Genomic DNA, 14,239 nt, shown 5'->3' with positions numbered 1-14,239 from the left:
AAAATCATTGCATCTCATGCTTATTTTATAGAATGACTGTGCCTTTTTTGGGGGGGGGGGGGGGGGGGGGGAGGCACAGTGACAATTTTAGACTACATGTTCAAACAAAACGCTGATTAAAACAGCAGTCTCGGGCAACATTCACATTACAAGCCTCATCGTTCAATGATGATTTTTTTTTTTGCCCGTCTTGGTGGTTCACGTTCATAGTTACACGCAGGCTTGTAGTACTCGAGTCTGACTTGTGCCCTAAATTTTAAGGACTCGTGACTGACCACTGATGACTCGGACTCAGACTCGTGCATTAACCGTATTCAGACTCGTAAATTGTAGACGAAGACTCAGATTTTATTTATTTATTTTTTGCAACGTGCCATAATAATTTGGCATAAGATTTTTACATCTACATTAATTTTTGTACTAATTTCGTGCAAGTGTGTCGTGCGTGTGCATCAAATAGACTCTCGGGCACGCTTGCCATAAACAACTCGCACCTGCACAGGGTTAAGGCGCAATCAGCACGCCTATATAAAAGACTGCGAGAGCATACTTACTTTGCGAAGTATTGAGATACGTTGCTTACACATTACCGAGCCTTATTTGTTTTCTTGTTTCGCGTCTTTGATTCTACAGAGTCTACGATAGCCTGTTTGTGCCTTGCTTGACCTATTGCCCGTTTCACTGTTGTATGATTTTGCCTGCCGTTCTGGATCGTTTACCTGTCTTCACTTGCATTAATAAAAACACTCCTTCTGCACTTACAGCCGTCTCCCAACTATCTCTGACAGAATACTTCACACTCCCTGACACCTGTCATGTTCAGAAATACTCAGGCGCTAAAATGCCTGGAGAGAATGCAGTTAGGATCGTCCGCTTTGCTTATACAGACTTCTTGTGCAGTGGGGGAAAAAAAAGATGCACTGCTGTGTGTTCCATACGTAGAAGAACCATCGAGGAGACGATGGGAACAACCTCGAACTTCCATCATCATTTGGCAAGACCCCACCCAGAGAAGTGACATGCTATGGTCATTGCTCTGTTGATAGCGGGGCTTGCTGAGTGAAGAAAAAGCTTTTTATTTGTAGCCTATTAACTAAGCCCATGTTTACATTAGACCGTATCAGCGGATCATCAGATTAACGTTTTTAAAACGATTAGCGTGCACACAGCAACACCAATACACGATTTGCGTGCACACAGCAACGCCAATACACGGATACGCTCGGCTCCGCAGGCATCCTGCGCTCCAAATCACTCCGCCCTGAACAGCGAGTGCCCTCTGGAGGGTGCGCACTCCGGCCCTGCACAGCTCACACAGCGCGTGAGTGAAGTGCACAAGCCGTGATTCGGGACTGAGCCGCTGTGTGTGAGATCCCAGTGCATATCACTTACTACTTGCAAGTGGAAGGATGGCAAGCCTAAAGACCATCATAACTACACAATGGGCAGTATTTGCATCAGTATTTGCAGTATTTTCATACATTTATACTCTTTAATGAAAGGTGATACAAAGCGGAAGTCCGCGCCGTTTTTCAGCAGTCGTGTCACATGACCAACGCCAGCGAATCAGGAAGGTGGATGTCACAGTGACGTTGTCCAATGAGACGCCAGCTAGAGCTCAGCACAGCGTATCCGCGTATTCTCAATGTTTACACAGCACCGGACCAGACACGATCTGGATTGAATACGTGGACGCTGGCGGATTCCCGTTTCCCAGCGTTTCCAGGCGGTTTAATGTAAACGGACAGTGCATCCGCGAAGAAAACGAGACAGATACGGTCTAATGTAAACGTAGCCTAAAATGGGGCAGCCAAGCAGTAACGTTCATCCAACACGATAGCAGAGACGGTTTCACATAAAGGCAGCAACAGCCACCGTCAAATGGTGCAGCTGGAGTCTTGTTCTCAGACTCTACTTGGCTCAATAGTGGACTCGACTTGAAATTTTCTTTAATGACTTGGACTTGAACACTGGGGACTCGAGACTGGATTCAGACTCGAGGTTACGTGACTCAACTACAACACAAGTCGTCTGAGTCATCAAAAATAAAAATAAAAAAACCCTCAACACTTCATTTATGAAACCACTCGGTATTAAAACCAACTAAATGGACACGCTAATAGTTAACGTATGCATCGAATTATGTTCTGAAGGCGCACAAACAGTTCATAAGCTGTACATAATCAGGTTGAGAAGGCAAAAGCAAGCCAGAAAACGAGCTTTTGTACAACCCTGATTCCAAAAAAGTTGGGACAAAGTATAAATTGTAAATAAAAACGGAATGCAATAATTTACAAATCTCAAAAACTGATATTGTATTCACAATAGAACATAGACAACATATCAAATGTCGAAAAGTGAGACATTTTGAAATTTCATGACAGCAACACATCTCAAAAAAGTTGGGACAGGGGCAATAAGAGGCTGGAAAATTTAAAGGTACAAAAAAGGAACAGCTGGAGGACCAAATTGCAACTCATTAGGTCAATTGGCAATAGGTCATTAACATGACTGGGTATAAAAAGAGCATCTTGGAGTGGCAGCGGCTCTCGGAAGTAAAGATGGGAAGAGGATCACCAATCCCCCTAATTCTGCGCCGACAAATAGTGGAGCAACATCAGAAAGGAGTTCGACAGTGTAAATTGCAAAGAGTTTGAACATATCATCATCTACAGTGCATAATATCATCAAAAGATTCAGAGAATCTGGAAGAATCTCTGTGCGTAAGGGTCAAGGCCGGAAAACCATACTGGGTGCCCGTGATCTTCGGGCCCTTAGACGGCACTGCATCACATACAGGCATGCTTCTGTATTGGAAATCACAAAATGGGCTCAGGAATATTTCCAGAGAACATTATCTGTGAACACAATTCACCGTGCCATCCGCCGTTGCCAGCTAAAACTCTATAGTTCAAAGAAGAAGCCGTATCTAAACACGATCCAGAAGCGCAGACGTCTTCTCTGGGCCAAGGCTCATTTAAAATGGACTGTGGCAAAGTGGAAAACTGTTCTGTGGTCAGACGAATCAATATTTGAAGTTCTTTATGGAAATCAGGGACGCCGTGTCATTCGGACTAAAGACGAGAAGGACGACCCAAGTTATCAGCGCTCAGTTCAGAAGCCTGCATCTCTGATGGTATGGGGTTGCATTAGTGCGTGTGGCATGGGCAGCTTGCACATCTGGAAAGACACCATCAATGCTGAAAGGTATATCCAGGTTCTAGAGCAACATATGCTCCCATCCAGACGACGTCTCTTTCAGGGAAGACCTTGCATTTTCCAACATGACAATGCCAAACCACATACTGCATCAATTACAGCATCATGGCTGCGTAGAAGAAGGGTCCGGGTACTGAACTGGCCAGCCTGCAGTCCAGATCTTTCACCCATAGAAAACATTTGGCGCATCATAAAACGGAAGATACGACAAAAAAGACCTAAGACAGTTGAGCAACTAGAATCCTACATTAGACAAGAATGGGTTAACCTTCCTATCCCTAAACTTGAGCAACTTGTCTCCTCAGTCCCTAGACGTTTACAGACTGTTGTAAAGAGAAAAGGGGATGTCTCACAGTGGGAAACATGGCCTTGTCCCAACTTTTTTGAGATGTGTTGTTGTCGTCATGAAATTTAAAAATCACCTAATTTTTCTCTTTAAATGATACATTTTCTCAATTTAAACATTTGATGTGTCATCTATGTTCTATTCTGAATAAAATATGGAATTTTGAAACTTCCACATCATTGCATTCCGTTTTTATTTACAATTTGTACTTTGTCCCAACTTTTTTGGAATCGGGGTTGTAGTTTTCACAGTTATTGTAGCTCTCCTCCATTATTGTTTTGCTGCACTACTGGGGCTGCCTGACGAAGACAGCAGTCAATGCATACATGTAGGCAAAAAGCCAAGTGAATTCTGATCTGACTGTTCTCATTCATGTCGCATGGCCATGAATCACATACGTATCTTATAACGAGGACCACATATGAAAGTGACTGGAAAGATCAGATGTGTGTCTACACAGCCATGAAAGCGACATCTGCGTCACATTAAGGCAGGAAAAAAAAAATCCTGAATATCTTGTTCAATAAAGGTGTTGCTATGTAAAGTAGGGTGCATGAGTTGCCCTCACTTTCATAAAATCTGATGCATTTTTGTTTGGGTGTTCCTTTTCACCAATAAAGACATCCTGTAAAATTTTTTAACCCATATTCAAAAGTCTAATGGTGGCACCATGAGGTTCATTTTTTGCCAAAAAACGCTTATTTTATGTTTTCGCGTAAGGTTTGAATCACAATGTTGGACTCCATTTATTGATTTCTTGTGAGCCAGAGATCATGTTAAGGACCTTTGCAAGGGATTGAGAAGCATTAATGGGATTTCATAAAACATTTGTATTGTTTAAAAGTAGTTGAACAATGATTCAATGAACAGCTAAAACTCAAACTGTGCTTGATAATATATTTAGAATATGTACTAAAAATGGGGCGGCACGGTGGTTAGCGCTGTCGCCTCACAGCAAGAAGGTCCGGGTTCGAGCCCCGTGGCCAGCGAGGGCCTTTCTGTGTGGAGTTTGCATGTTCTCCCCGTGTCCGCGTGGGTTTCCTCCGGGTGCTCCGGTTTCCCCCACAGTCCAAAGACATGCAGGTTAGGTTAACTGGTGACTCTAAATTGACCGTAGGTGTGAATGTGAGTGTGAATGGTTGTCTGTGTCTATGTGTCAGCCCTGTGATGACCTGGCGACTTGTCCAGGGTGTACCCCGCCTTTCGCCCGTAGTCAGCTGGGATAGGCTCCAGCTTGCCTGCGACCCTGTAGAAGGACAAAGCGGCTACAGATAATGAGATGTACTAAAAATGTGTATCTAAGATATTTGGTATACTCTATAAGGTGCCATAATGTTTCATGAAAAGTGATGGAAATTTTGTCATAAATTGCAGCTTTTTCTATAACTTTGCGCTCCTGGTGCCACCATTAAACTTTTGAATTTTGTCAAAATATTTCACCCAGTGTGTTTTCTTACCAAAAGGAACATAAAAACAAAAATGCATCATGATCGGAGGAGCTTTTCATTTTTAGGGGGCAACTGATGCACCCTAAATGTAGAGGTTTGCGTTTCAACCTTTAGCGTGATCCTTATCAAGCTGACTGGCCACTTTTTTCCAGTCCTCCAACGTCAGCTCCAGTGGACTGATGAGCTTATCCATGAAAGAACTGCAACACACACACACACACACACACACACACACACGAAATGGTGGAAAAGGATCAAACATATATTTATTTACACACGATAATAAAAACGTTCACAAAAGAATGTCGGCGGCGTCACAGACCTACGAAACATGTCCTGGCATGAGGTCAGATCATGCTTGAGTCTAGTTTTAAAGCATGAGAATATTTTGTATACGACCTTGTACAGTGGTGGACAAATCAAATGTATTAACTACTGGGTATGGAAAAGCTACATGTCGGCCAGTTCCATTTTTTTCATCCAGAAACCTATAGTTGAGGCCTAATGTTTACATACACCTAGGCTACAGACATTCAAACTCTTAAGGTATGCTTAAGATCACTTTCCTACTGGAAGACCCAAAGGCGACCAAGTTTTAACTTGACCGATGTCAGTAGTTCTAGAAAATTGTCCTTCCTCATGATGCCATCGATGCACCAGTCCCTTTTGAGACTGAACACCACCTATAGCTAATTACACTACGTTCAGACTGCAACCTGAAACGACCCATATCCGATTTGTTGTGAAATCCGATTTTTTTGTTAGGCCGTTCACATTACCAATTATATGAGACTTGTATGCGATCTCCAATATGAACGGAAAACGACCCGAAAGTGTCCCGCACGCGCAAATTGACACGTAATAAGCACATCTACGTAATACGTAAACAAAAAAAAAAGCGCACTCTTCAAGTTTAATGATTTCTTTTTTTTGTTTGTTTGTTTGTTTAATTATCTGGTTAGTGTTAAAGTGTGAGGTCTCGTGTGTGTTTTTGTTTCTGAACTGAAATGAAAACGTGTAGCCTGGTAACGAGGGTTGACTCCTAAATGTCTCTCTAATTTCTATACAAGTGCACTACATGTTACTAGGAAGTAATGGATTTTTAAACTCTATATAGTGCACTCGAGCTTCAGTAGGCAGTCATTTGGGATACAGCCGCTGTATTACCAAACTCTTAATTCAGGCTTAATAATTTGCACATATTTATTTCGTCATATTAATCAACTTTTTCTACATTTTTATAAATATTTATTTAGATTGTTTATAGCCAGCTGAATTCTGCGACTTCTCTCAGCGCTGGCTCAAGGTGCAGAAACACCAGTGCAGTTTGCTATGGAGATGAGGCGAGACCTGGCGATGTGGTTTTTGTGGCGGCGGCGGAACTCGCACAATAATCTGATTAATGTGGGCAGCAGACTAATGAGACCGAAGGTGTCAAATTACTGGAAATTTCCAGAACAATCTTATAATCTTGTAATACAGGATGGTTTAAGTTATAAATCAGTTATAGAAACTGTTTTATTTAATCAGGCTAACAGATAAACATCCAGGTCCCTACCAAATCCACCATTACCTTGATCAATTCTATAAAAGTCTATTTAAATTCTGAAAACTGGACAAATGTTGTTTTCCACCAAAGAGGCGGGATTAGCCAACGCAGAATAGTGACGTTTGTCTCTTGTTGATGACGTGTAGGTCGCATGAATGCGACCTGTCCGGTCAGACTGCAGTCGCATGTGAAAATAACGGATATGCATCGGAATTAGGACCACATATCCAAGCGGCCTGGGTCGCATGTGAAAAAATCGGATCTGTGTCGTTCAGATTGTCAATAACAAATCGGATACAGGTCGCATATGGGCAAAAAAAAAAAATCGGATATGGGTCGTTTCAGGGTGCAGTCTGAACGTAGTCTTAGATACATCGACAAGGGGTTTTAAACTCTGTCAGCCAAACCCCTTCAGCATGAACTGCATGTCAAATATTCCCAGAGATGTTAAAGGAGAACTGAAGGCAAATTTATCATCAAAATTCTATTTCTCTCTCTTTATTAAATATCGGAATGCGTTTTTGATCGCTATTTTGTCACTGCTATAACAAGTTATGAGTGTTTGAAATATGCTCTGTAATACATCAGTCCGTACGTCAACGCAATGGCCATAAACGAGATTCGTTGAGCCCTGTGTGAGACGTCGTAGGACGGAAGTAAAACGTACAGCGGAAATCAAAGTGACCGACATCTGCCAACGTTGTCAAAAGACGCGCGCGCCCTCTTTCGAATCCTGATGTAATCAAGCCGGAAGTTTTGTTTGTTTTGATAGCAATCAGGAAAGTTTGAAAAAAAGTAGGCAGTAATCGTCATTTAAACTCGTTTTTGTGCAATATTTTGTTTGGAAAACAGTTTTCAAAATGGCGGCACTGACACCTGGCTGACACTTCATGTTTCGAAGTCTCGCACAAGTCTCGTGAAGATCGCGCGGATAAGCGACGCCTGCCGTGGACCAAACGAACTAAATTCAACATGGCTAAAAAACAAATAGGCCGGTAAGTATAATATTTAATTGCAATTAGTTGCCAATACGAGTCACAATATAAGGTTACTACAACTGAAAATGTACTTACCACATTAATTAAGAAATAAGAAGTCCTTCCCACGCCATGTGGCGCATAGGGCGGCGCCAATCTCCGTTTCCGTAGCCCTCGGCCTCTCGCCTATTACATAGCTAGGGTTACAGTGGGGGCCGGGTCCTCTGGTAACCACGAGAGTTTGACTCCCCACTCGCATCTGTATTGCAGCGTGCCTTGCCAGACGGCAGTAGGTACCATTTTTATGATGGTCTTTGGTACGACCCGACCGTGAGTCGAACTCGCAATCTCCCGATCGAGAGGCGGACACGCTAACCACGAGGCCAACTAGTGGTCAATTAAGTCAATTTAAAAAATCAGTTCTCCTTTAAGCATGCACGAAGTGAAACTTCTTGTTGAAAAAGTTTGTTTTACTCCTTTAGAAACTGTTTTCATCATTGTAACCTTGCCTTTAAATGTGGTTTCGTTTCCAAATATTTTTAAGAAAGGTGGCTTCATATTTTCATTAGAAAGCTGCTTCAAACATAGCACACACTTGGAGAAAGGTTTGGCCTTGTCAATGTCCATGCACGTAAATGCACATCTTAACCATTCCTCTCTCTATTTTTGGCACTTTTGAGCTCATTCTCTAACTCTGACTTTCCTCCTCGAGTTTCTCTTAATGACAATGCGTCAGTCCATTTAAAGCATTCCAACAATGAAAACGCTTTTAGCCACAAAGAAGGATTTAACTAGCTCGCACTAATTTACATTTAACTTTCATCTCATGACAACACCCATGAGCAATTCAACGAACTCTCACTTTTTACGTCCGAGGTTACAATAAATGCGATAATATTAAGCGTTTTAATTAATTGAGTTTTTCACCATCATTAAAATAAACTTGACATTTTCATCACAGTTTTTCAACTTCAATGTTCTATCATTACAAACATTTTACAGGACTGGACTCTCTCAGAGGGCTTAAAAAAAACTAAAATTCATAAATCCTTTTTCTGTTAGAAAATGAAGAGAGACAGCTAAAGGAAAATGGAGATAAAGGACGTCCTTACGTAGTGAAGAGTTTGAGTTTGCTTTCAATGCTTCGGTGTCTCATGCACATTCTGGTCAACGCTGAGCCGATTTCTTTTGTTGCCCCTGACAAACAAATAAATACACAAAAATACATGAAAAACTAACCAAATAAGACAAAGCAGACATGATTTAGCACCTTTGCTAAACAGATACGCTACCGTTCAAAAGTTTGGGGTCACTATGAAATGTCCTTATTTTTGAAAGAAAAGCACTGTTCTTTTCAATGAAGATCACTTTAAACTAATCAGAAATCCACTCTATAGAGGGATTTCACTGACGTCACCCGAAACCGGAAGTAAACAGACCCTGCGCCATATTGGAAGACCAACAAACTCGTGATTAGGGGGAAATAACGGCAGCGGTATGTGAACCCACGAGAATAAAGTGGAGTGGCAAACGACTTAAACAAATCTGAGCTGTTTTATTTATGATTTATTGGCCCAACAGTAGACTTGAAAGAAACCTGTGTGAGACTTGGCAAAAAACTGTGGATATAATGGATAAGTCTGTGCATGATCTGCGGACACTTTGAGGTAAGCAAACGCAAGAAATTCAGATTTAAAACATGCTAAATTGGCCTCAAGTTGATAACTGTATGAGGAGCAAGCCTCCCAGACTTCTACAATTTAATAATAATAATAATAATAATAATTTAGGATGGTTTGGGGCTTGCTCTCCCTCCTATACTAAGTAACTTTAAAAACGCACAATGGAATTCAACACGATAATCACTTTAGATCCATGCATATATTTGAAATTTATGATATTGTATGTAATGCACACACATCTTGAAACATCGATAAAGGACATTTATTGTCAAACTCAAGAATTAATTCACAATAAAAAAAATTCAAAGTGACAGTTGGTCCATGTTCGGACCGTCATGCTGGAGATTCTGGGTCTGTGTCGTCCAGGGGTCTCAGCAGCAGTGACTGAGGGTGTCAGGAATCTGTCACGGAGGTGAGCTAGCCTGATGTGCTGATCCTGAACTGGCGTCGTGACTCGAGGCTGACCAGGGCGTGGACGATCCCTGGTGCTCCCTGTCTGTCTGTAACGCTGACTCAAACGGGAAATGGTCGAATGATGAACACCGAAGTGCCGGGCGACCTCTGTCTGTGTACTTCCGGCACGCAACATCCCGATGGCCTGTTCACGTTGATTTTGGCTTAGGCGTGGCATCTTCAATAATGACAATTTTCCCATCATTTCCCCCGGGTATTTATAGGCAAGATTGTGTGTGTACAGTGTATGCAAAATTTGTTTGAAAATTAAAGCCTGTCCATGTCATTGACTACCCGAGTCATATTGTACGTTATTGAGTACAACTCCCTTCAATTCTGATTTGAGCACAGATTTGGAACTTATTCGGGCGGAACGAAGTTATTTTTCCATTGTGATATATTTCTTTTCTTCTTGAGATAAACTCAGCACGAATTCAGCAAGTTTTATCAATGTGCGTTTTTAAAGTTACTTAGTGTATTATATAAATAAAGCATAGTTGTTGTGTAGGCGTATATCATAAATACATATGTATAATTTGGATAAATTAACCTAAATGATGGATACCTTAATAGTAACAAAAAGTATTAATTCTTCAACTGAAAAGATATATTATTAAAAGATAAATATCAACAAGATTACCTTGGCCATAACTATGTGTAGGTTATTCTTAATAACAGCTGTAATATCACAAACCAAGCCGCTAACAACATAATTGTAAGCCTGTAGCCCTTTGTAGGCTTTCAAGTCATCAGCAGTGTAGGCACTGGGTGTAAACAACAAATAGTTTACAATGTCTGGGTAGCAAACAGATGGCAGAATTGGTGTCAGGTCCTCCTTATGTTTCCATTCTCCCTTGCCCCGAGTCTTATCATATGGGTCAAACCCATCAATCACAGCCAGTTTCTCCATGTACCGTGCCCTTTCTGCAGCTGGTAATGTACTCACATAACCAGAATTATCATTCATCGTGTCACTTTACTCTCGCTCGTACTTTGTTTTATATTCTGAGTGCATGTACTTGGTCTTCGAATATGGCGCCTAACAAAATCTTGCGGCGCGGTGACGTCATGCGGTAGCCCTCTATACATTGCTAATGTGGTAAATGACTATTCTAGCTGCAAATGTGTGGTTTTTGGTGCAATATCTCCATAGGTGTATAGAGGCCCATTTCCAGCAACTCTCACTCCAGTGTTCTAATGGTACAATGTGTTTGCTCATTGCCTCAGAAGGCTAATGGATGATTAGAAAACCCTTGTACAATCATGTTAGCACAGCTGAAAACAGTTGAGCTCTTTAGAGAAGCTATAAAACTGACCTTCCTTTGAGCAGATTGAGGCCCTGTCCACACGGCAACGGATTCAGGTGAATCTGATAAAGTTGTTTATCGTTTCGGCCTGGCGTCCACACGGCACCGGCGTTTTGGGTGCCCCAAAACGAAATCTTTTGAGAACGGGTTCCAGAGTGGAAAAATCTGGCAACGGCCCCGTTGCGAAGTCGTCTGGATGAGTAGAACGGATTTGTTTACGATGACGTCACAACCACATGACTGTCAGTGCTTCACGCCGGGTAGAAGTGTAACGAACTCGATGCGAGGTGTCGTCAAATCCCATAACTAGTCCAAACACTGCGGAAGCAGTAACCAAAACTGCGCACCGCCCATGCGCTTGTCAAAAACAAAGCCAATCCCGCCAGCAAAAATAGGAAAAAAAAAAGGAGCGATCTCACCTCTTCAGATGTTGGTTTAAGTCCGACAATACATTCCTCAAATGGGTGTAGAGGAAAGTAATCCATCAACGTGTAGCATTCAATTTATTCCAGACCATTAAAGGAACAGTCCACCGTACTTCCATAATGAAATATGTTCTTCTCTGAATTGAGACGAGCTGATCTGTACCTCTCCGAGCTTTGCGCGACCTCCCAGTCAGTCACACGCGCTGTCACTCCTGTTTACTCCTGTTAGCAATGTAGCTAGGCTCAGCATGGCCAATGGTATTTTTTGGGGCTGTAGTTAGATGCGACCAAACTCTTCCACGTTTTTCCTGTTTACATAGGTTTATATGACCAGTGACATGAAACAAAGTTCAGTTACACAAATTGAAACGTAGCGATTTTCTATGCTATGGAAAGTCCGCACTATAATGACAGGCGTACTAACACCTTCTGCGCGCTTCGACAGCGCATTGATACCTTCACTCCTGTTTTCCCCCTCTCCCCCACCCCCCTGACTAGACTGTGTTCCAAGGAGTGCAGGCTACTTGTCTTGGTGGTCATGTTGGTTGTATTGACGGAAGTTGGGGGGGGGGGACAGGAGTGAAGGTATCAATGCGCTGCCGAAGCGCGCAGAAGGTGTTAGTACGCCTGTCATTATAGTGCGGACTTTCCATAGCATAGAAAATCGCCACGTTTCAATTTGTGTAACTGAACTTGTTTCATGTCACTGGTCATATAAACCTATGTAAACAGGAAAAACGCGGAAGAGTTTGGTCGCATCTAACTACAGCCCCAAAAAATACCGTTGGCCATGCTGAGCCTAGCTACATTGCTAACAGGAGTGACAGCGCGTCTGACTGACTGGGAGGTCACACAAAGCTCGGAGAGGTACGGAGCAGCTCGTCTCAATTCAGAGAACAACATATTTCATTATGGAAGTACGGTGGACTGTTCCTTTAAAGAATTCTGGAGGATATCAGAATGTTGGCGTACCGGCTTCCATCTACCCCCATTCATTCCTCTCTCTCTCCATCTACCCCCGTTCATTCCTCTTTCCGCGTCTTTCGTTTTACGCTACTGATTAATAATCAAAACTTTATGTGGCTAAAGCTACAGAAGAAGGGGTTTATGCACATGCGTCTACTACTTCTTCTATTGTTCTGGTGTCTCCGATGGGACCGTCTTACAGCGCACCTAGAGGTGTGGCATGTGTATTGCATCATTTTTAGCAAGCGTTCCGTTGCCATATGGACCTGAAATGTAACTGATCCGTTGCCCATGTGGACGCGATATTTAAAAAATAAAAATAAAAATCTCGTTGCCATTGTCGTGTGGATGTAGCCTGAGTTTCTTGAGCATCACATTTGTGGGGTCGATTAAATGCTCAAAATGGCCAGAAAAATGTCTTGACTATATTTTCTATTCATTTTACAACTTATGGTGGTAAATAAAAGTGTGACTTTTCATGGAAAACACAAAATTGTCTGGGTGACGCCAAACTTTTAAACGGTAGTGTGCCTAGTTACCTTGTTCATTCATGTGCCTGGTCACCACGTGATTTTGATTAACAGTGTACAGGCAGGCAAAGACAAAAATATTAACCAAGAATGTGTCATGTTTCAGCTCCCTCTCACCCCCACATCCTGTTTTACAGTGAAACAAGCTCTTCTGACAAGGTTTTCAAATCTTCTGCCGATGCCTCAAGAGTAGCATTTCACACTATTGACCAGAGACAAGTTCAAATCCAAATGTGTTGCCAGGCAAAACAAACCTCGCCCAGTAGCACTTATGATGAATATGAAGGAAGATATCATGAAAAAATATAGGTACCCTATGGGTACATGTGGCTACTGCTTATAAATAAAATTGCTTTCTGATACCATGTCCATACACTACAGCATGCATTTTCACTCAGGCAGTAGCCACAAAAATGAAGTGTAATCCAAAAATGAACAATTAAAAAAAAATAAAAATAAATAAATAAATATTTTTTCACAGAAATAAAATATACCAAGTGTCTGTACTTTATATTATTCTACTCTTACAATTTTCAAAACTGAACCCTCCGAACCGAGGCCGACATACACACGCTGTCGCCATGACCCAAACTCTAATTTCCCGGAAAAGGCCCGGCGCTAGAGCTCAGTGGCCTCAATGCTCTTTTCGACAACTTCCCGTAACAAGTCGGAAGCGCGTCACATCTACATCACACATGGGACCACTGGCTGAAGAAGGCGAGGAAAGGGGGACAACCTGGAGTATATTTTAAAATAGGAACTAGGGCTGCACGATATATCGTTAAAAAAAAACAAGCTCGGTTCACACCTACATGCAATTCACTTTTTGATTAGAGACGATTCTTCTGTTTTTTTTCATCACGAGCCGCGTCACACTTTAGTTTCCCCTCTGTGCTCCCGTAAAGTCCACTGTAGTTGCTTTCTCCCTTAACCAATCCTAAATGCACCTGCACGTCATGTGGTTGCGCGTAGCAGCAGGCTTTCTCCCTAAACCAATCATGAATGGACCTGCACGTCACGTGACTCAGCGGCAAGCAAGGCAGAAAGAGATACTTGTTTTTTCGAAACACAGCAGCATGATTCAGCCCTTTGTGCTTCATGTTAAAAATCACATACGTTTTTTGCACTTAACGAATGGCCAACTTAATAGTTTTGAATAGTTTTTTCCCCCCTTTTGTCAGAATTGTTGGTTATGGTTCAGTCAATGGGTCTTCTCTGTTTTTATTATAGTGTTCTGGCTAACACAATGTGTGTAAATGCCTGTTGTAGGTGAACTTCATAGAGTTCATTGCAGTTCATTTTAGAAGTAATTGGGTCTTCTCTGCGTTTTTTATTTT

General features: G+C 42.0%; 1 protein-coding gene across 2 annotated transcripts in view; it reads right to left on the bottom strand.

Moving 5' to 3' along the window:
• Positions 1–14,239, bottom strand: part of mtss1 (MTSS I-BAR domain containing 1) — a 208,466-nt gene that overhangs the window by 80,298 nt on the left and 113,929 nt on the right. For both annotated transcript variants that reach the window (XM_060919207.1, XM_060919206.1), the window contains exons 4-5: positions 8,652–8,736; positions 5,122–5,213 (exon numbers count right to left, since the gene is read on the bottom strand). In XM_060919207.1, the coding sequence (XP_060775190.1) occupies positions 5,122–5,213; positions 8,652–8,736 (177 nt within the window). The remainder of the gene's footprint in view (positions 1–5,121; positions 5,214–8,651; positions 8,737–14,239) is intronic.

Source organism: Neoarius graeffei, chromosome 4 (assembly GCF_027579695.1).
Source record: "Neoarius graeffei isolate fNeoGra1 chromosome 4, fNeoGra1.pri, whole genome shotgun sequence".
In the NCBI taxonomy this organism is placed as follows: Eukaryota; Metazoa; Chordata; class Actinopteri; order Siluriformes; family Ariidae; genus Neoarius; species Neoarius graeffei.
The sequence above is the reverse complement of the archived record's forward strand: the minus strand, read 5'-3'. Positions and strand labels throughout refer to the sequence as shown.